Source organism: Danio aesculapii, chromosome 14 (genome assembly GCF_903798145.1).
Source record: "Danio aesculapii chromosome 14, fDanAes4.1, whole genome shotgun sequence".
In the NCBI taxonomy this organism is placed as follows: Eukaryota; Metazoa; Chordata; class Actinopteri; order Cypriniformes; family Danionidae; genus Danio; species Danio aesculapii.
Genome location: NC_079448.1, coordinates 9833380 through 9857286, shown reverse-complemented (window position 1 = coordinate 9857286; position 23907 = coordinate 9833380). Strand labels below are relative to the sequence as shown.

The window sequence follows — 23907 nt, the reverse complement described above, 5'->3', positions numbered from 1 at the left end:
AGATAGATAGATAGATAGATAGATAGATAGATAGATAGATAGATAGATAGATAGATAGATAGATAGATAGATAGATAGATAGATAGATAGATCCAGACACAGATTAAGTCACCAGTCAGAGTTTAAAACATTTATTTAGTACACTATGTATTGTACCATATACAGTTTTTACTCATTTATTGATTTGCAGTATACAAATACAATAGTCTGCACTTAAAAAACAAAATCATTGTCCACTATTGCCATATCCTTTTCCCCTCTGACACACAATTTCTCACAATTGTTTTATTACTTTGGTACTATTTTCATAAGACAGTGGTAAATTTAAGAACAATTTCAGTGATAATTTTACAATACAAAACAAAGTATAGTTTCAATAATTGTAAGGGTTTTTATAAAAATGCTAATCAGACATTCATCAAGTCAGACAAACCGCAATGGTGTTCAATATCATATCAAGGGCACAGTGCATCACAGTATGCCATATGACAATGTAAACGTAGGCCTCACCATATTAGAATTCATCATATTTCTGTGCCATTTACTTGCCTGAAAAGATACACTATAGTAGTGCTTCCCAACCCTGTTCCTGAAGGCACACCGACAGTACATATTTAAGATGTCTCCTCTATCTAACCCATTAACTACAGGTTCTGGAGTCTCTTCTAATGTTGAGTTGATTCAGGTGTGTTTGATGAAGGAGAAGGAGAAGTTGGAAATATGTGCTGTTTGAAGGATTGGGATTTCTACCTTTCAATTCGTCTGAACATGGATCAACGTTTCTCCTTTTCTCATCATTTTTATTAAAGATGATTATTGAATAATGAATAAAGTTAACACCATTGCTTAATATAAGAACGTTCAGTGCATTTGCCTGTCTCTTTATAACTATTTACAGGAGCCACCAAACTAGATCAGAGGTCACGGAGACCTCAAGGGGAACTAAATAGCTGAGGACTGGAAACAACTATTTCTATTGTTATTTCTATGAGTTAATACTATCTAAAATGTCTAAAGTGATTTTGCTATTTTTACAGTTAATTCTTTTAAGGTGATTTTACTTTTTATTCAAGATAGACTTTGTGTAGTAAGGATATAACTGCCTGTACAGTCCGCCTTGGATAAGAAACAGATTGTACTTTAAGTGTGTGTGTTCTATTTGATTGTGGATCCGTTTCACAGGTCTGGAGTCAGCTCCAAACAGTCTAGTGGATGGCTGACGTTTATATGCTTGAGATATTGTTTAGAATTGTACTCACGAGCCCCACGTGGAAATTTTCCTAGTCTATCTGTGTTTTAACCAATCAGGTTAGAACACCTATATATATGACTCAGTTAATGACATTATGTGAGAGTATAACTGATGTTGATGTGTGATTGTAAGCAGAGCGACCTAGAACTGATTGCGAGTGTTGAAGCTGGCTTCTGCTGATGAAACTATCGTCAGTAAACTTCATTTATTTATTTCAATCTCTGACTACGGCTCTTTTTCCTCTGACAGACTGGTCATTCTTTGGGTTAAAACTGTAAATAATCCCTACATGTTGGTGTGCCTTCAGGAACACTGCACTATAGAGTAGATTATTTTGTATTAAAAGTTTCTGAAAGTACACTATAAACAAATTAAAGTACCAAAGTTAAAATAAAAAGCTATTATACGCCTGATAACTAAAATTAAGACATGAAAGATGCTTGAGGTAAAACAAAAATGCAGTATGAAATATATCATTCATTTAGTAAAAAAATGGCAAAAGCTTCAAAAGAAATAGAAGAGAAGAGAAACAAAGAGAATGCTTAAACAGACAAGAATGCGAACTACAATTGGCAACATTCCTTTAAAAATATGAACACATGGTGAAAACGCATGGGCTTGTTGTGTGAACAGTGTATCTGCACTGATTGACAGCAACATGCCACATAACTAATGAAGGACGTTCAAGCAAAACTTGCCAAGAATAGTTTCAAGAGATGGTTCACCCCAAAATAAAATCCTGTCATCATTTCCTCCTCTATCTTCACGCAAACCTGTTCAAATTTCTTTTTGTTCAGTTGAACAGATAAATAGGGGGCACAGTGGCTCAGTGGTTAGCACTGTCGCCTCACAGCAATAAGGTCACTGATTTGTGTACCTGTTGGACCAGTTGGCATTTCTGTGTGGGTTTCCTCAGGGTGCTCCAGTTTTCCCCACAGTCTAAAGACATGCGCTATAGACCATTTTGAGGGATTTAAACAAACAAAATGCTCCCAACGTATTTCCTATTTTACTTTTTTAATTTCTGTAGCTTCCCAGAATCCAACCAGAGCCATGTATTGATAAATAATGTTCTGATAGCTGTTTTAACATCAAGTTTGAATTGCCTCTTATTACAGTTATCAAATAGTTTGATAACAAGCAGGAAATGTGAATGGGCCAATGACATGACCACATTGAAATGGTCTATAGGTGAATTGGATGATGTGTGTGTGAGTGTGTGAATGTGAGAGTGTATGGGTGTTTCCCAGAACTGGGATGCAGCCGGAAGGGCATCCTCCAAGTAAAACACATGCTTGATAAGTTGGCGGTCCATTACGCTGTGGCGACTCCTAATAAATAAGCTGAAGAAAAATGAATGAATGAACAAATAAAGACATTTTAAAAAGTTGAAAATTGGTAATAATCGACATCAATAGTATTTATTTATCCTACTATGAATGTCATGGTTACCGGTTTCCAGCATTCTTCAAAATATCTTCTTTTATGTTCAACTGAAAAAAGACACTTATAAAGGTTTGGAAGCACTTGAATATGAGCAAATAATAAGACCTTTTTATTTTTAGGTGAACCGTACCTTAAAAATTCTGAGAAATTAAGTCTTGACAACAAGTGAAAAACAGCTTTACTTACACTACTGGTCAAAAGTTTGGAGTCAGTTTTGTTTTTTGTAGAAAATTATTAAATTATTAATAATTGTTTAAGAAAATTATTTTGTTCATCAAGGCGGAATTTATTAAATGTAAAAAATGCGTTAAATTGTACATGTATTACTTATTGTATGCAGTTTCAAATGAAATTAATACTCCAGTCCTCCTATCATTATTGATTTTTATTACTATTACCATTATAATAATAATAATAATAATAATAATAATTATTATTATTATTATTATTATTACTATTACTATTACTATTATTAATGTTGGAGTGATTTCTGAAGGATCATGTGACTCTGAAGACTGGAGTAATGAAGCTGAAAATTCATTAGAATCACTGAATAAATTATTAAATTAAATTATAAACTACTTTTGAACAGTTATTTTAATAACATTTCACAATTTTACAATTTGTTCTGTATTTTTGATGAAATAAATGCAGCCTTGGTGAGCAGGAGAAGCTGATTTAAAAAACGTTTAAAAATCCTGCAGACCCCAAACTTTTGACCGGTAGTGTGTGTTTATCTGAATGAGAGGAGGAATGATTTCTTTCCAACTCATCACAAACAAACAAAACATCTCATTATTTAACTTCATGGGTGCAAAGAAAAAAGGACCAACAATAAAAATAAAAAAGTGCAGGGTTTCAGCAGCTGCGTTACAGCGGCTTCTTTAGATTACATCTGCATTTTCTTAGCCAGAGCTTCTGCTTCCTGTGAAGAAACAAACATAAGCACTTTGTATCAGATCAAATCAGATGTTCTACAGAGAGCGGTCTATGAAACAAAGAGATTGTGGCCCTGAGACTAAACAGGAACACCCAAATTAGAGTCATATGAACGGACACATAAGGCCGAATCACATAGACGTCTAAAAATATAGTCGTCTTGGCTATAACAAGGGTAAATTTGGGCTTTCATTGAAAATCTAATAGACATTTAACAGTTTAAAAAACAAATAGACTAATGAATGACTTCACATGTGAAGACTGTCTAATCTGTGTATTTGATTTTTGACTATTGTGTCTATTCAATTTTTACTGACAGCCCAAATTTAGCCTTCTTTTAGCTAAGACATCTATTTTTGGATATCTATTATATACTTATAAAATTGCTTTATTGGGAAAAGACAATCAGCATCAGCCACTTTGCCATTTTTTTGTTTCCACTGACTGGTTCAGTATGGTACGGTATGGGTCACCTTTATCAGGCTTGCGTTTCCACTGCCAAAATGGTACCAATGGTGGGTGTGGTGTATGACAGAAAGTTTCAGTCGACGTCATTCTCGCTCAAGGAAATGTCACAGTAAAGCTGTACGGGTCGTTCACATATCATATGAGAAGCACTTCTCACAAATACAGAGGCTTTATACACATACATTTATAATTGTTCATTACTGATCTTTCTATGAACATGATTTGATTAAAACTGCAGATCAATGATAAAAATAGCCAATTGTAACGTCTGCAATTATATAAATAAATAAATGCAACATATATAAACACATACAGACCCTTACAGACTCCAATATGATACCAATTACAGAAAAACTACACACAACATAAATTTAGTCCTTATTTGGCTTCAAAAACACGCAACATGTAGCCCACAGTCAGAGCAAACCTCTCATCTGTAGGTTTAATCTTCACCAGCACATGTAACCTCTGTTAGTCTGAGTTTATAATAGTCCAAAAGGTGATGATAATAGTTAAACATGGCAGTTTGTTTATGTTTTAGGTTGTTGAAAGAATCATTCGCTGCTTTGTTTTTTTCGGCTTCTCCTTTGTTTTTTCGTGCTTCACTCTTGCGTTTGTCCGTATCTGAAAGGATCAGATATCAGAAGCACTTTAATAATCATGCGCACGTTATTATCATCAGCTCAGGAAGTTTGTTATTTCAAATACAGACGCACGGTGAGTGCACGCGAACTCTCTAGAGAAAGTGAAACCGCTCACACTTTTAGACGGCCTCGTAAAACAAATACAGGACACGGCAGATTTTATTCTTCTTGACTTTGTGCCTGTTCACCAAGATGATGACAAGGTTTGTTTGAGCTCAGGTTGACCATGGCTTGTTATTATAAATATATATATATATATATATATATATATATATATATATATATATATATATATATATATATATATATATATTATTGCGGTGTAATGTCTCAGCTGTGTATTTAAAAATGGTGCTTCCTTTGTTTTCATTCTCCTGCTTGTGCACGAGCTAGTGTCAATTCTCTGTAAACCAATAGCTGTAAGCTCCGCATCTTGATCCGCCTTTTGGTACCCTTTCGTTGTGCTAGGTACCCTTTGCAAAAGGTACCCAAAAAACGGTACGGTAGAGTTCGCGTTTAGGTACCTTTTGACAGTGGAAATGGCCATAAAAGCGTACTGAACTGTACGGTACCACTCAGTGGAAAAGGGCTATTACTACATTTACATGGAGATCAGTAATGGAATTATTTACCTTAATCTGAATAAGGAAATAATAATAGGTTAAATGGCGCAGTGGGTAGCGCTGTCGCCTCACAGCAAGAAGGTCTCTGGTTCGAGCCTCGGCTGTGTCAGTTGGCATTTCTGTGTGGAGTTTGCATGTTCTCCTAGTGTTCGCGTGGGTTTCCTCTGGGTGCTCCGGTTTCTCCCACAGTCCAAAGACATGTGGAACAGGTGAACTGGCCGTAGTGTATGAGTGTGTGTGTGAATGCATGTGTATGGGTGTTTCCCAGTGATGGGTTGTGGCTGGCAGGGCATCGGCTGCGTAAAAACAAATGCTGGATAAGTTGGCGGTTCATTCCGCTGTGGCGACCCTAGATTAATATAGGGAATAAGCCTACAAGAAAATGAATGAATGGTGTCCATGTAAACGTTCTGATTGTCTGTTGGCATATTTTGAAACTCACTTTTGCCAATTGCAAAAATCAGAACATGCTGAACTGGTGCATAAAATATCAGGTGATTGTCCAAGTTTGTTGGTTTCTGTCTGTATGGTGTGAATTGGGATAGTACAGTACATATGAAGTGGGAATAAAGGACCCTTTATGTCTGACAGAACACCTACCTTTGAACCTGGGGGTGCAGTCAAACCAAGAAACGCGTACACAGCATTGTCCTCACGGGCAGAGAAAAACGCCTCATAGTTCTGCAGCACAAAAATATTATTTAGAGAGCAGATAGCAAAAGAAAGCATTGTTCAATTCTTAAAGTGCAGTTAATCTGCTATGTGTATTAAAATTGTTCTAATTTTCTTAACTTAACCCTTGTGCACTGTTCAAATGTTGTTATGTTCGGGATGAAAACATTCACTGAATTAAACTGCTGTAAAAATGCATCAGATAAATATTTTGTTTAAATTTTTTGCATACATCTGTTAATCAACATCAGTCCTGATTAAATCTACTAAATTGTTTAGAAAATTGCAGGATTTTAACTCTTTAATTGCCAAGTTCACAAATTATGTCACTGATTTGGTGAAAAACACACACAAAATGACGTATTTTCAGTATAAAAAGTAGTTTTAGACATGTGAATAATTAGTAACAACATTGTTAGATTTTCATTTTTTCTTCCATTATAACCACATTTGATGGTGCATAAATACACAGTTGGGCGACGCAGTGTGGCAGTAGGTAGTGCTGTCGCCTCACAGCAAGAAGGTCGCTGGTTCGAGTCTCGGCTGCCTCAGTTGGCATTTCTGTGTGGAGTTTGCATGTTCTCCCTGCGTTTGCGTGGGTTTCCTCCGGGTGCTCTGGTTTCCCCCACAGTCCAAAGACATGCGGTACAGGTGAATTGGGTAGGCTAAATTGTCCGTAGTGTATGAGTGTGTATGGATGTTTCCCATAGATGGGTTGCAGCTGGAATGGCATCCGCTGCGTAAAAGTTGGCGGTTCCTTCCGCTGTGGCGACCCCAGATTAATAAAGGGACTACATTTACATTTACTCCATGTAGTTCTGAGAGCTGAGATGCTTATGTTGATTTTCTTAGACACATCAAGGTCAAATTTTACCTCTTCCCAACAGGGAAAACCACCAACAGTCAAAAATGCATGATTATATGCTGTCATGGTTTTTAATTGAAGTCAATGGGGCAAAAACAGCCACCAACAGTAAATTAGGGAGAAAAAATGAAAATTAATCGAAAACAATGCATCAAAGGCAATATAGTTTCACATGTCCAAGACTGTCATAAAAGGTTAAAAACATCCAGTCCACAATTACTTTTTCATATTAAAATACATCATTTTGTGTATTTTTTTTTTTACCAGATCAGTGACAGCATTCATTAATTTGGCAATTAAAGCGTTAAAATATTGTACTCTTCTAAGCAATTTAGTAGTTTTGATCAGGAATGAGGTTGATTGACAGATTTATGCAAAATAAAGTGCAAAAAATTATCTTAATAAATATTAATTCTAATAATTAATATTATTACTGTTGAATAAACAGCAGTTTAATTCAGTGGATGTTTTCATCCCGAACATAACAAAAGGGTAGTAACTTTGCCCAGAGTGTATCATTCAAAGCATTCAAATTCAAAGCATTTTCTCAAATTTTATCCAACACCATAAAAAAGCAAGAATATACAATTCAAAACTACTCTAACTGTGTTTGTCTGACAGAAACAAGTCATCTACAGCAGTGTTTCTCAACCATGTTCCTGGAGGAATCCATTTCTCCTTAAACAAACACACCTGATTCAGATTATCAGCTCATTAGCAGAGACTGAAAAAACCTGCAATAGGTGTGACAGACAAAGGAGACATTAAAAACATACCCTGGTGGTCCTCCAGGAATGTGGTTGAGAAACACTGATCTACACCAAGCATGGCTTGAGGGTGAGTAAATTATGGGGTAATTTCTATTTTTGGGTAAACTATTCCTTTAAAGAAATATTTTGGGTCAAATTTGTTACTTATTTATTACTTACTATGATATGAGCAATAGTTCGTCCAAAAAATGGGGTAAGCTAAGTAATCTTATTTCAAAATGAAAACAAGATTATTTTGCTTACCCCATAGTCAGATTAATTGGCTTGTTTTACAGACAAATTCACTTCAATTTCACATATTATTTCAGAAAACAAGACAGTATTTTTGTTTGTCTAGAAAATGGCTCTTGATTTAAGAATATTTAGATATTTAGACTAGAAATAGTACAAAAAGTAAAAAAATATATTTTTTGCATTGTAATATTTCTGAATTTTTAGTCTGTGAGCCACTACACCAACACATAATATTTCTAATGTGTACAAACCCCACAATATTTCTCTTCATTGAAGATCTGAGGTGGTAAGGGGTTCCCTGTGGCTGGTCGGAAATCATCTGGAACATTCTCTCTCATCCACTTTCTGTTTTCTTCATCAGCTGCAATGTCGCACTCCTCAAAATCAATTTTATTGACTGTCAAGAAGCCCATGACATCCTGTTGCTGTTTCTTGATCTGAGGGAAAGAGAAAAATCAAATCACATCAAACTGGAAGGAAACTGAATCTGGTGCCCTCAAATTGAGGAGGTATGCATAAAAGAGTCATTATTTAATAGAATATGTTATATTTTTCATCAATACTGGGTCCATTTTAAAAAACAGTCTACAACGAGACAGAAAATATCTATTTTTTTATAAGGAAACCATGCTCAAATAAAAGTTTACCAATTTTAATTATTGACATATGGGCTCCTAAGATCCACTGGCAAATAAAATCAAACAGCCCAAGATCAAAAGTCACATATAATCAATATGTTTGTGATTATTGTAGCCAAGCCCTGTCAAAATGATATGTACTCAGACTTAAACCTTACTTATCTACTGTACACAAAACAAAATATCTGTTAAAATGCGTTCTTTATATTTATTTTCTAAATGTACCATATCTTATACATTGACACAGTTTCAGTGTTCCATTTTTACGTATTTTTCCACATTTAAATACATGTATTCATACGAGTCTGGAGTGAGTGAGATTGGAGTCTTTATTGTTGATGAGAAGCCTCAGTCATTTGATTTATTAAACTAAAGGTTGCATACAAATTTCTTTAAAGGTGCAGTATGTAAGTTTGACACCCAGTGGTTGAACTAGTTATTGCACACCTGGTTCAAAACACACTCAAGTGCAGGTTGCCAGATTGACGACAGCAACAGCAGTGAGCCTGACTGTCGAACCTTCTAAATAAAGTCGTGTTCTTAATAAAGCAACAGCTTGCAATAAAAGGAATCATTTCTTGCAGCTGAACAGCAGGATAAACTGACAATGATGACCTCAGGTAAACCTCATGTGCTTTATTCAGTGTTAAACGCTAATAGTGTGAGTTTGAATGCCATTTTACATGACATTTATTGTCATACTACTGAAAGCTGCAGCAGATAGTTCACCTCAGATCTTGAAAATAAAATAAACCGTTTGAAATGTATGACTCAATAGTGCAAGCAAACACATATCAGTAGCCCCTTTAACACATACAGACCTTTCCAGAAAATTACCAGCAATTTTCCGGAAAGGTCTGTATGTGTGAACAGGTCCTTTTTTGAAAATACCGGTAAATTCGTTCCGGCTATTTTCCAGAAAGAAAAGTTGTAACATTACCGGTAATTTGCCGGAATGCTGTGCTGTGTGACTGCAGAAGGAAGATTGCCGGAAAGAGCGTGAGACGTCTACTCCAGCCTATCAGAACATTCAGACGCATTCACAACCACACTGTTTGTGAAGATAAAAGCCTTTGAATATTTTTCCAGACACATTTAGTTGCTAAATGTTAGTCAGATAATGTTTCTGTTCCTTCTTAATGCCAACTGTGTAAATAATTATCGATAAGATGCTTATGATAAGCCGTTGTTTGTTAACCTTCAAGCACTGCTTCCTTCAGTTGCGTGACGCGTCGCGGTTGCACGTGAAGAAGCCGGTGAGCGCCAGCACACACACACATATTATGTACATCTCAACATGAAAAAGTGTTTCTCTATATGTTTTCATCGAAGTGTTTCACAATACTCATCCATCCACAGAGTTTGTAATGTAGTCAAATGTTTACAAAAACAAGCGCAGCCGTTTATGGGTCGTTTCTGATTAGTGATTTCAGAATTTACCAGTATTTTGGAAGGGATGTGTGAATGGTCTTTTCCGGAAAAATTCCGTAACGTCCTTGACTGTGTGAACAGTGCTTTTTTTATTTACCAGTAAGGTCGTTTTGGAAATTTTTCGGATATTTACCGGTATCACTGTGTAAAAGGGGCTAGTGATTCAGCATGTACATTTAATGTTAAAGAGGTTTAATATATTCTAATTAGATTTTAAACCTTACCATTTCGTTAGAGTGCAGTGAGTGCACTATTCTGTGCTTCTGAATGGCTGTTTTTGAATATCTGTCGTGTTTTGTCTGGTGCAAACAGCATCTCAACAGCAAATCTTGTCACATAGCATGTTGTTAGGACACCGGGTTACAATGTAACCTGCTCACCTAATGTTTACGTTCATAATATTTATATTGTTTGCTATTTAATAACCACCGCATGTGGAATTCAGAAACCGCGTCTCATTTCGCAGTCTGCTACTGTCCACCAGAGGTCGCATTTCGGTCGCAGACGCATGCTTTGACAGCCTTCTTGACTAAAAGAATGAAATATGCTGTTTTCCACCAAGGCAACCCTGAGTGCTGAAATATAATTGGTTAAATTGGCATTGGGAGAGTTAAATGACCAAAACAAAGACACTATCCGGTTTGAAACTAGTGGCTAGTTAATAAAGCTTCATTTGAAATATTTTGCTTTATACGAAATACTTCTGGATGTGGATTATTTAGCAAGTATGTGATAAAGGTCCAACCAGTATTTAGTATTTAGCAAGTTTGTGATAAAGGTCAAACCATTCAGATAACAAGAGAAATTGTTTGAGTGTTGCTAATTAAATCATTAAATAATCACAAAAGATAATACTTGATTGAGTTGTCTCTTCTAACAGGCTGCAATGGCAAACAAAAGCAATCATCAGTGTAAAGAGGTAAAGTCTGGATAGGATACACGGCCAGCTGGAAGTGCGATATGCACATCAATATAGCAGCATTTTTATGACACTGTATAACGATAATTAATAAATTTAAAGTACTGTGACGGCTGGGTTTAGTGTTAGGGTAAGGGGTAGATGTTAAAAAATAAAATTTATTGGTTAATTTAATAGATAACATAAATAATACTCTGTACAACTACTGTTTTTACGTTACTGTGACGTTTGGGTTTAGGGTTAGGGTGGGGGTAGACGTTAATAAAATACAGTAAATGGGAAATTTATTAAATAATACAAATAATTTTCGTTAACTTCCGGCCGCAACAACCCTGTAAAGGCGGCTGTGATGATTTTTTTCATTATGATTTTTTCTGCCTAAGAATTTCAGTCAATCTAAATTGGTATATCACAGCTCTTGTCATCTCAAGTATCGAAACATGATGCTATAAAAGAGGGAATGATTACAGTGTGATGATTTTCCTATCATAGACACTTAGGCTACTTTAAGGGAATTTTTTTTCTTTGTTTATGACAGAGAGTGAAAACGAGACTGTAAAAATAAACGTAGACAAAAACTTTATAAAACTAACATTGATAAGCATAATATAAAAAATGAAAACTAATTTCATAACCCATTTAAGACTGTCAAAAGGTTATTTAAAGATAAATTGACATCTTCAGTGTTTACTGCATTTGTAATTCAAAACTACTGAAATATGACAACAGTTTTAAGACAGAATCTGTTTGTGCGACTGTATTAGTCTTTATATTTAAATACATTTTAGAAAAATGTCCAAAAATAAACACTAATTTATTAGGTTTGCTAGTTGATAATATAAATATAACACTTAATCTGTGTCCTATTAATCTATAAAGGAATGAAAGCCAAACAAAGTCAAATTTAGCCTTTCCCCCCTCCTCATTTAAAAAAATATATACAAAAACAAATGCAACTGGTGGCAGGAACATAAACTGGTCAAGACTGTGTGTCATTCCGACGTTACATAACTTAAAAGTATCTGGAGCACAAGAGTTTTCTGCAACTCACCAAATTAGGAAGAGCTACAGCCAAATCACCTGCAGGAACAGCTCCCTCTAGCGCGGCCATTTTACACACAGCCCAAAACTGTTAACTTTACAAGTCAGGATGCAGTTAAAACATACCCACTAAAACCTGTCATTTTCATGCCCGTTTTTATGAACTACCTTGCTGTGTGCAATTATGCATCAGTTATTTGCATCTCATTTCTGGTGGAGTTGAACAAAAGGGATGTGTGATACTTCCAGCACACCAATGAGGAAGTGGTTACATTAACTGTCAACTTCATCACCATATTTAGACTTTGTACTGAATGTTTTTCTTTGTTAAATTAGCTTGAGAACAAAATAAGTTATGTGTGGAAATATTTTCTGTAGGTTTAATTAGATAGTAACAACATAATAATAACACAGTATGAAATGTTTTGTCTAATAATAATAACATTTCAATCATTTGCATCAAGTTTTTGTGTTAACCATGCACAACTGTCGCCAAATTATATGTATATATGTATTTACTTAAACATATTTTTAAAATATGATATAGGACGGCAACGACCAATCATTACAAAAAACAAAACTTAATATTACAAGATTATGGACAAGTCACATTGATAAATGTTGCCATTACTGAGGTAACATTTTGATGGCTGTTTCTACTTTGTAACTGTTTGCAGTCGCGTGTTACCATCACTGTGCTCATCTGAAGTTCTTACCGATGTGGATCCAGAGGAGGATGCGATGTAAACTTTAATCACCATGTTCACAAATTCCAGAGCTTCACGGGAATGCAAACAAAAACAGCTGGAGCGAGAAAATAGGCGTTACTGTTCAACACCGGCGTTAAAATCCCATTTACTCTGCTTGTCTCGGTGAGAATCTGAACATTCCAGTCAACAGTCTGTATCGCCCCCAATTCTCTTTCTTTTACCCCTCCTAGTTCTCCGCCTCTTCAGCAAACATGCCTCGCAAAAATGCTTCTGCTTTATCTGAAACATTTGATCTAACAGTTAAATGGCGTGTTTTCAGAGAACAATGAAAACTGGATATCTATATTAGGATATATCATTTAAATAAAGAACATTAAAAAGTGATAAATTAGCATGATATGCACATTTTTTCCATTTTATGTTATGGCGTAATGTTATAATTATGCCCGTATTGTTTTAAACACCCGTAGAATGTAGTTTCAGTGGAAAAAGCACATTTAGCACTTTGTTTAATGCACGTCCTGTGAAATCATGAACTGTGACGAGCATGTACTTGTGTATGAACTGCGCGGGAGTTTACATCAAAATAAAGTTATATGTTGCTCCACTGCTTTCATGTGGAACAATGTTACATTGTTACAAGGGCAAATTGTGCAGCAGTCTTCTCTGCTCACGAGAGACAGAAGTGCGGTTTCCCCCTCTATTGTCCCCTGTCATCTGCAGGCTGGAAACAAACCCTAACACGATTCAATTCGAAGGCGCCATTTTGAACACAGAACTCGAACAATAAATTACCCTGTACGACAAAACTGTTACGAAATTGGGCTCGGCTAATATTTTCCCCCGTCCACGTTAACTACTGAATTGTAAGACTCAATTCTTCATGTTTTAGGATTAAGGGTTCATATTTTTAGTCGACCTTGTTGTACTGTCGACATTCATCAGCGATACCGGCTTAGATCTTCTTCATGCTTCGCTCGCAGTTCTCAACGCTGATTGGTCTAAACAGACGTCAATCGCGCGTAGCCACTCCCCTCATCCCATTCAGTCCCATTGCTGTAATGTTCCTCTGTGTTTACTACTGTATTTAGTGAATCGAACTGCGCACGTATATGCTGAGATCTCTTCCAAAGCAGCTGCTTTCCTAGTGTTTAAAGAAAAATCCGTTCAGGAACCCAACATGCCTAAAAGAAAGGTACGTATCCTTTTGCTCGCGCGCACACACTCCTACATCAGGGAGGCGTTGTTCGGTATTGATAGCCATTTTCGTGGTTTATTTATTCGTTGCATTGCGAAATATATAGATGCACAGCTTAAATATATTTACCACTGAAATCCGAGCCGCACAAGGTTTAATTTTGCGCAGAACGAACGATGGCGGGCTGAAGTTTGTTTTGCTGCCTTTCTTGCTCCTCGAGTCAACCATGCTGTGCAAGAAGAAACTCTTAGAAATTCATTTACGAAATATCCACATATGTTAAATTTCACTTGTTTAATGCTAACGAATTCGCTAACCATGAACACGTCAATATCTATAGTAACAATGTAATAATTATTTTATAGTCTTTGTTCTTGAGAGCAGATGGCAGTAATGGCGATTGAGTACCGAAAGATGGCGCTGTCGTCAGCTCCTCCTCAGGTCACATATAGGGGTTGGTTGTGCTATTAATAAGGGATGGTTGAGCTGAACTGATCTCAGTTGATTTTAATTACACACGTCACACGATTTGTTTTAGGTTTCACATTTGAAAGGTGAATTAAAGAACGTGTTTTGAATAAAATGTTTAAATGAATTGATTTGAACTTTTTTTGTTTGTTTTTTCGTTCACAGAGAGCTGATGGAGAAGCAAAGGATGAGGTGAAATATATGTTCATGTTTAAACAATACATCACGTGATAATTCTGTTATTTTGATTGTTATTTATAGTGGTGTGTGCATATTTCATTGATATGTGTACTCTTTTCAGCCTCAGAGGAGATCTGCACGGTTATCAGCAGTACGTATATATATCCCAGTTATTCTCTAGGATCTCTGTGTATGTGTGTGTTTAAAAATGCTTTACTACAGAGCTTTAGGCCTGTCTGTTGGTCAGATTTACTGTCAGCGATCACCGTATTAGAGAAGATTTGACATTCAACACAAAGCCAATAAGCTGACAGGTCTACTTATTTATGTAGATCCAATAGAAAAGCTGGAATTTCCTGCTAAACTCAAAAGAAATATTTATATTCACTTTATGTTGAGTGTGTTTAACATACAAACATTTAAAATTAATCATTTGATGCACAGTATTGCAGTGTACATATACAGTTGAAGTCTATTTTCTTTCTTAAATATTTCCCAAATGATGTTTAACTGAGCAAGTAAATTTTCAAAGTATGTCTGATAATAGTTTTTCATCTGGAGAAAGTCTTATTTGTTTTATTTCAGCTAGAATACAAGCAGTTTTTAATTTATTAAAAACCATTTTAAGGTCAAAATTATTAACCCCTTTAAGCTATATTTATTTGTCGATAGTCTACAGAACAAACCAGCATTATACAATAACTAATTGCCTAGTTAGCCTATCCTGCCTAGTTAACCTAATTAAGCTAGTTAAGCCTTTAAATGTCACTTTAAGCTGTATAGAAATGTCTTGAAAAATATCTAGTCAAGTATTATTTACTGTCATCATGGCAAAGATAAAATAAATCAGTTATTAGGAATGAGTTATCAAAACTATTATGTTTAGAAATGTGTTGAAAAATCTTCTCTCCATTAAACAGAAATTGGGGAAAAAAATAAACGGGGGCTAATAATTCTGACTTCCACTGTATGTATTATAAGTGAGGTTACACTAAAATCAAATTGGCTGCTCTGCTGGCAAAGGCTTTTTACACCTATGTGTGATTGGTACAACCCAAATGACAAAAAAAGAATCAGTTTGACTACAGCTGGAGGCAGTAAGTGTGCAATGAACATAAAGGTGCATGTTGATAGCTTTTAATGAATCCAAGCCTGAAAAGCGTTTCTTTTTCCCCACCACATGACAGATTGGAAATACGTTTATTTTCAATTAAAATTAATGCAATACTTGAAAAGTGTAAATAAAATGCTTAATGAGTACAAAGAAGAAAATACTTTACATTATAGGTCTCAAACTCAGTTCCTGTAGGGCTGCAGCTCTGCGCACTTTTGCTCGAACCCTATCAAACACAGCTGATCCAACTAATCGAGGTGTTCAAAAGAGTCATGAACACCTTCATTAGTTGGATCAGCTGTGTTTGATCAGGGCTGGGAGGAAAACTGCAGAGCTGCGGCCCTCTAGGAATTGAGTTTAAGCCTATGCTTTACATAGTGTAAATAGAATCTATTGCTATTTGCATTGTTTTTACTGTGTAAAATGCATATTGCTAAGCAAATACTACATTCATTTTGTGTTTACAGTATCTTACTGGTATTTGTACTTATATAATCTACCACTATTTGAATGTAGTCAAACAGTAATACAATATTAATATCCTAACCCTACCCATTAACCAACTATTAAACCTACCAATACCACCAAACTTTTGCCCACTGTAACTTTCATCATATTCCAAAAAAGTGTTTTGCAACACAACAACATGAGCAAAGTAGGTATACTATATTTTTTACAATTACTTTCTTTTAACAGAAGCACATAGTAGTTATATAGACTTTATGTAGTCTTTATACAAATCTTTATACAAAGCGGCGTCAAATATCTTACTAAAATTATTTTACTCAAGGGTATCATATCATAATCACAACATATGTTAAAACTATATTTATTTATTTCTTTATAAATATTATTTATTTATAAATATTTATTTTTATTTATATATAATATTTTCTATAGGATGCTTTAGAATATTATATTTGTGCATATACATTAGATTAGTCAGTACTGAAGCCAAATCTGGAGCTTATCTAACAAAACTTACATAACTTACAATAATGGTTAAAAAATTAATAGCCCAAATTTATATGCTATAGAAAAATATTAAATAAATAAATAAAAATTTTCAAAAATAGCAAAAATTAAGAGAAACTAAAAATATATAAAATCTTGTTTAAATGTTGTAGTTTGTAATTTTTCTTTGCAATATTTTGCATGAATTTAAATGTATTATCTTTCCATTTCTAAATATGTTCTGTGACTAAAATAATAGTTTAATAAATATATGTTTAATAAATGTTTTGTTCAAATGCAAAAATATTTATTGCCCATATTCACTGAGAAATGGATACAAATATTCATTTTCAAAATGGAGTGTACTCAATTATGCTGAGTACTGTATATATAAAATTTATATTAAATATAAATTATATATGAAATATTGTAACAGGATTTTTATTTAATTATTTTTATTTTATTGCTATTAAGAAAATAAAAACAATAGTAGTAGTAATGTAATGAAGTTTTATTATTCCCCTTTTGTTTACGTTTTATATTTTTATGTGAACAATATCTGGTTACACTTATACATGCTTTTTTAACATATTTATTTATAGAGACCAGCTCCTGCGAAGGCTGAACCCAAATCAAAAAAGACGGCTAAGGTAAATAATGTCACACCTAACAAACGACCAATAAGACTGTAACATTATAATACCATCATGAATTTACACACAAATATATACAATGCAAATGTTCTTTCGTGGATTCTCCTGACACAATGTTCTGCTAATTAATCGCTTCTTCTATAGAAAGACAAAGCTGTTAAAAAGGAGGATAAAAAGACCAAGGTGAAGGCCAAGGAGACCTCAGAGTCTGCAGCCAATGAGGAAAACCATTCAGAGAATGGAGACGCCAAGACCAATGCGGTGTGTAGGGGAAACACTCACATATCACAGCACACCAGAAAAAGAAACAGAATAAATACTCTGTTTAATGATATTATTTTAATTGATTTAATTAAAATCAATAGTGGTTAAGCTAGGATATTTTAAAAGTATAGTTCACCCACAAATTTTAATTCTGCCATTATTTACAAATCCTTCACTTGTTCAAAACTCTATTGAGTTTCTTTCTTCTGTTGAACACTAAACAGGATATTTTGAAGAATGCTGGTAGCAGGCACCCATAAACTTCCATAGTATATATTTTTTCCTATTGTGGAAGTTGATGGTTGACAGCAACCAACATTTTTCAAAATATCTTGTTTGTGGAAGAAACTCATATAGGTTAAAGACCGCACGAGGGAGAATAAATTAGATAATTTTCTTCTTTGGTTGAACTTTTCACTTAAGGCCACGGTATACTTCAAACAAAATCAGACAAACTCCAACCAAAACTAAGCTCCTTTTGAGTTTATTTCAGCAGCTCCTAAACACTGAGCTACCATTGGTCCGTGAGTATTACCAAAGTCTCTTCAAGGCAAGTAATTTCACTCGGTGGCCATCTTTGAAACGCCTCTCTGGCAGTATGCTCAGGCATTCTGTCTGCATGCCAAAACATCAAATTCTCCAAAACTACTTGCCAAGCATTAAATTACATTTCATATTACGAATAACCAATATAATTTAACAACAACTGTGTCTTTAGTTTAATTTCTAAATGTTTGTATTGCACAAAATCTGCAGAAACTCACGTCTGGTCCGATCCCCTCCGCCGGAAAATTGTCATTCTATAGTGATCGCTGATTGGCTTCTGTACTGGAAGGTGGGCTTTATTCGCCATATAGCTATCGCTGATTGGCTCCTGAACTAGAAGGCGGGGCTTCATTCACCGTATTAACAGTTACACTTTTCCCCATTCAAAAGTATACCAGTGACACGTCTTGTGTATTCTATAGTCTTTGATATTACACAATCAGTGAGTGTGTTCTGGATCTCTACCTTCTTTGGCATTCAATGTTTGATTTCTTCCACTGATTCATTTCATATTTAAGGGTGTCAGATGGGAAACAACAATACTAGCCACATGAATACACTGGAGGGTTGAATAGCAGAGCAGGTGCAGATATATACGTACCTGTAAGTTCGCTTGCAGAGAGATTTTAAAGACTCGGAGATGGTCAAATACTGGACGAGAAGCCCACCTCGTCACATCTTTTCTAAGTTTGCACACACTGGTGATGCCATTGAGTGTGTTTGCAGCAAATAGAAAACAAAATATAAGATGTGATGCGCTGAGTAGGCTGTTAGCCAGATGTTTATGAAACTGTTCTTCTCTCTCAGCCGATATCGTCGTGTTTACAGCTACATCCGAGCAGCGTGACACATTTACAACCCCACCTAAGAGTGTTTGATAACAGTATACAGTCACTCGGACTTTTCAAACTTCTTTTTGCCCTCAGACAAAGAACAATAACATAGTTTGAAGTATACCAGGGCATTTAAGGCACATGCAAAAGTCAATACTGTTATATTACACTGTTTCATTGTTGTTTCTCTCATTCTTTCCTCAGGTTGCAAAGACTAACAAAGAAGCGAAGGAAGCAAAGTCCGAGTAGCACTATTGCCCTCTCATCAACTCTTGTCATTGCAACTCCTCATCACTCCTAGTATCGTGTCATTGTCCAACCTCCAAGGCATATTGTTAACAGAGAAATATTTTTATCAATGGTTTTATAAGTATCCGTACAGATTTTTAGCACAAACCGAAGCTAAATACTGAGCACCTTGTAGATTTGCGGTGATTGCTTCTGCGAGAATGCCACTCTAAAAGTATTTTTAAATGCCACTCGTTGTTGATAACTTATTTGGTCTAGAAGAAAAACGAATCATACCTCCCTCTAGAGCTTTGAGTGTGTTCTTGAACTGTTTCCACATGCATTCTTCTTCCTCACTCGTTTTAAGGTTTTTCAAGCGATTATATACATGGTTGGGAGAAATTGACCTCTTTGACCTCATGTATATTTTCCTTGCTATTTAGTAATTTGTCCTAGAGTTAGTGTAGTGTTCATGATAGAAATGATATAGAAACCAACATCATAACCTTCAAGCAGATATTTGACAGAGCTGATGTATTTCACTCTACCCTGCAAAAAAAGAAAGAAAATGATGGCAGCTTACTAAAGATCATGATGTTTTCATGCAAATTGTAATTTTTTTACCACGTGAGTCTGACATTTTTTGAAGTCTGCAGGTTGTTATGTACATTATCTGATGTTGCAATGTCTGCTAATAAAGAAAACGGTGGAATTTTCCTCACTTTTGCCTCCCATTCTTTTTCTTCAGAAATGATAAAAGAATTCAAAGCACCCTGAAGGTTCATTAACCACTGCTTACTTTAATACATTCATTTTATTTTAGGCTTAGTCGCTTTCTTAATCTAGGGTCACCACAGTGGAATGAACCACCAACTTATCCAGCATATGTTTTACGCAGCGGATGCCCTTCCAGCTGCAATCTATAACTGGGAAACACACACTCTCTTTAACACTTGTACACAACGGCCAATTTAGCTTACCCAATTCACCTATACCATGTTTTTGGTCTTGTGGGGGAAACCAAAGCACCAGGAGGAAACCCACGTGAACATGGGGAGAACATGCAAACTCCACACAGAAATGCCAACTGACCCAGCCGGAGCTCGAACCAGCGATCTTCATGCTGAGAGGTGATTGTGCTATCCACTGCGCCACCGTGACTAACTTTGTCATTCGAAAAGGTAGACTTGTATATATCTCACACTCTGAACAATATAAAGAGACATTTATTCATTATTTATCTGAAAGTTGGCGGTTCATTCCGCTGTGGCGATTCCAGATTAATAAAGGGACTAAGCCAAAAAGAAAATGAATGAATGAATAATCTGGAAGTCTTTGTTGATCCTGGAGTCTGTCAGGGGATCAGTGGTGGTTATAGAGCACAGTAACTGGGGGAGGGGCAGACAGGCCACACTAGAGCTGAAGATCCTTGCCCGAACTTGATGGCTTAATTTCTGTCATTTTAGATGGGGTCGAGCTCGGGCTCGCACGGTAAATGAACAGTCATGTGATGCATTTCGATTTGCCCGAGAGAGCAATCAAATCAGCAGCAGTGAAAGGGTGTTCAGTGCTGCTGTATGCACCATCAGTGAGCGCAGGACCGCGCTAAAGCCATCTAGGCTTCGGTGGATTTAATAATGTTCCTCCTCAAAAACACGTAGTAAATTATAACTAAATATTACCTAAATCATTAATGCATAACGTAGACAGAGTATAGGCTAATGTTGGCATTATTTTTTTAATATTCAGCTTCATCGTCGCCTTAAGGCTGGATTGTGAACAGAAGTGGTGAAACAAATCCCGCAGAGCCTTTATCTTAATTTTGTTATTGCCAAATACCCGTCATAATTTAGAATTGATTTTAATTAAATTTGTTAGGAAAGACTTAGTTTTATTGGTGTGTTGGCCAATTTAAAGGGCACATAGTTTACCTCTTTTTTTATGATTTAATATTAATATTATGGTTCTTCTGAGTGTGCCAGTTTAGGTTCAGTTTAAAACACAGTTCAGATTTTTTTTTATTATAATGTGTTAAAAAGTGTCATGTTGGGGGCGTGTCCACAGTTTTTTAGGGGTGTGTTGCTTCACATGTAGACTAGTTTCGGCTTCCCGCCCAATGTAACAAGGGGGCGGGGCCATGAGCTCACCCGCTCTGTGTTTGCAACACAGACAGGCAGACTGAGAGAAGGAGCAGGAGATCCGCATTCGGTCGTACATGTACGACTCGGACACAGACCAAGCAGAGAGTACAAAATCATATGTGTCTTTGAACTGTTTTACAGCCAACTGTGTGCTAGTTTCAAGTGCCGAGCTTGCACACAGAAACTAATAACCACACACACTGAATTAACTTTGACTGAGGCACTGGATGCGCCGCTCGAAGCCGCGACACGGCACACCAGACACTCTCTGTGGCGCGGCAGAAACATGAAGTGTCCCGAATTGTCGCGCCACGCATTTTTGAATTCTAAACATAGGTTTCTGCAGCGGTCCGCGGTGCCCAGCCATCGACTTGAGTGTACCCTGATAGAAACCGATGTTTAGAATTCTAAAACGCATGCTAGTTAAGATCACAGGGAGCTTCTGGGATCGCGAGAAATGCAAACGGCTGAAGTATAAGGTAGACTCGATGAGAAGTACACATGTTTGCAAACCTACCTAAAGATACAACCAGTAATTCCGATTAGAGCGATAATGTGGAGAATATTGCTCTTGTGTTGAGCCCAAATCAGCCTTGCATCTAAAAATAGAGCTAGGGTGTTCCTTTAGTGATATCGCTTCAACTCATGCTGAAAATGGCGGACGTGAATCAACAAACTGAGGATATGATGACGCGCCTGTCAATCAATATTGGTGGGTGGGGGGACCGCACTCCTAAGTAAAGTTGCGGTGAGTCTGAAAACCGCTCCAATTGGTCCACCGTTTTTATGCTGTTAAATTGAAAAAAAAAGCACTGGGTGTGCTTATATCACCCCAATATGACAGTCTATACACCATACATGCACATATGTCTGTCCAAACAGCTTGAAAAGTAGATTTTTTACCATAGGTGCCCTTTAAAGGCTAAGTTTACTGTATGTACCTAGGCCTATTTAGAGTGCTGAGATGTTACGATGTTACAGAGGACTTATTTGATTTCTTTGTTCCAACTTCTAAGTGGCCTGTTATGAATAAATTATGTTAAAACACGCATAAACGACTCATTTTTTCTTGAAAAAAGGCAAAAGACATTTTGAATAATGTTGAGTTATAAACGTGTTCGGGCTTTTAAAAAGCTGCCAATCAAAATGTACTTGTCGGGGTCGGGTCCTATTATTTCATGTCATTGTCATTTTATATATCACTACGATTCTAGAAGTAAGCTAACAGACATATTACATATTCTAATAAGAAACTTCAGTTTAGCAAGTAAAACAAGTGGTTATATTGGTGACATTACTACTGTTAAAATATTTTTTAATATCTCTTTTCTCTAAGTTTGAATAATCATGATTACTTCAAGGCAGCACGGTTGCTCGGTGGTCAGCACTGTTGTCTCACAGCAAGAAGGTCACTGGTTTGAGTCCCGGCTGGGCCAGTTGGTATTTCTGTGTGAAGTTTGTATGTTCTTCCCATGTTGGTTTCCTCCAGATGCTCCGATTTCCCCAACAGTCCAAAAACATGCAGCATATGTGAATTGAATAAACTAAATTGCCTGTAGTGTATGACTGTGTGTGAATGAGTGTGTATTGGTGTTTCCCAGTACTGGGTTGTGGCTGGAAGGGAGTCCACTACATAAAACATATACCGGAATAGTTGGCGGTTTATTCCGCTGTGGTGACCCCTGAAATAGAGACTATGCCAAAAGAAAATCAATGAATGGTTACTTCATGTTTAATCTTAAAATCGATGATCACAGTCCAATCTAACATGGGAAATAGGGAGTAGGGGCTGGAGATCAGTATCGGCTGTTTCAGTGCTGATTGGTACCGAACTCAATACTTCTGACAACCCTACAGTACCAAACTGTAGCACACAGTGGAAACGAGCCAAACCAAATCATTAGTTCATTCTCTTTTTGGCTTTGTCCCTTTTTATTAATCTGGGGTCACCACAGCGGAATGAACCGCCAATTTATCCAGCATATGCTTTACGCAGCTGATGCACTTCCAGCTGAAACCCATCTCTGGGAAACATCCATACACACTCATACACTACAGACAATTTAGCTTACCCAATTCACCTGTATCACATGTCTTTGGACTGTGGGGGAAACCGGAGCACCCGGAGGAAACCCACATGAACGCAGGGAGAACATGCAAACTCCACACAGAAACGCCAACTGACCCAGCCGAGGCTCGAACCAGCAACCTCTTGCTGTGGGGCGGCAGCACTACCTACTGCGCCACTGCGTCACCCCATACCAAATCACACATTTCAAATAAAAACTGAAAAATTTAGAAATATTAAAATTAAATATTGTATTAATTGCCTATTTAAAACTGAAAAGATATAGAGAATCATTAATTTTGAATGTAAAATTTGGTGTTTTTTAATCATTTAATACTTAAGTAGACTTTATATTCCAAATATCTAAAAATTCTTAAATCAAGAAGCATTTTCTTGACAAGCCAAAAATTAATTTCTTGTTTTAAGAAATAATATGCTTAAATTAAGTGAGTTTTTCCTAAAACAGGCAAAATAATCTGCCAATGGGTTAAGCAAAATAATCTTGATTTTCTTTGTGACGAGATTATTTTGCTTACGTCATTGCCAGATCATTTTATCCCACAAACATTACAAATGTAATGGAAAACTAGTATGGCCAATGTTCCAAC

At 36.1% G+C, this 23907-nt stretch overlaps 2 protein-coding genes across 2 annotated transcripts; one reads left to right on the top strand and one right to left on the bottom strand.

The window, feature by feature from the left end:
• Positions 1–115: 115 nt before the first annotated feature.
• On the bottom strand, positions 116–12888 carry sh3bgrl (SH3 domain binding glutamate-rich protein like). The gene is made up of 4 exons (XM_056471726.1): positions 12659–12888; positions 8165–8350; positions 5973–6053; positions 116–3623 (listed from the first exon to the last, which is right to left on the bottom strand). The coding sequence occupies exons 1-4, from the start codon at positions 12701–12703 to the stop codon at positions 3588–3590; spliced, it is 348 nt and encodes a 115-aa protein (XP_056327701.1). The 5' UTR covers positions 12704–12888; the 3' UTR covers positions 116–3587.
• A 782-nt stretch (positions 12889–13670) lies between these two features.
• hmgn6 (high mobility group nucleosome binding domain 6) lies at positions 13671–19811 on the top strand. Its single transcript, XM_056471727.1, has 6 exons — positions 13671–13847; positions 14484–14510; positions 14620–14649; positions 17169–17216; positions 17364–17480; positions 19067–19811. Exons 1-6 carry the CDS (start codon positions 13833–13835, stop codon positions 19109–19111), a joined length of 282 nt encoding a protein of 93 aa, XP_056327702.1. The 5' UTR covers positions 13671–13832; the 3' UTR covers positions 19112–19811.
• The last annotated feature ends 4096 nt before the right edge of the window (positions 19812–23907 follow it).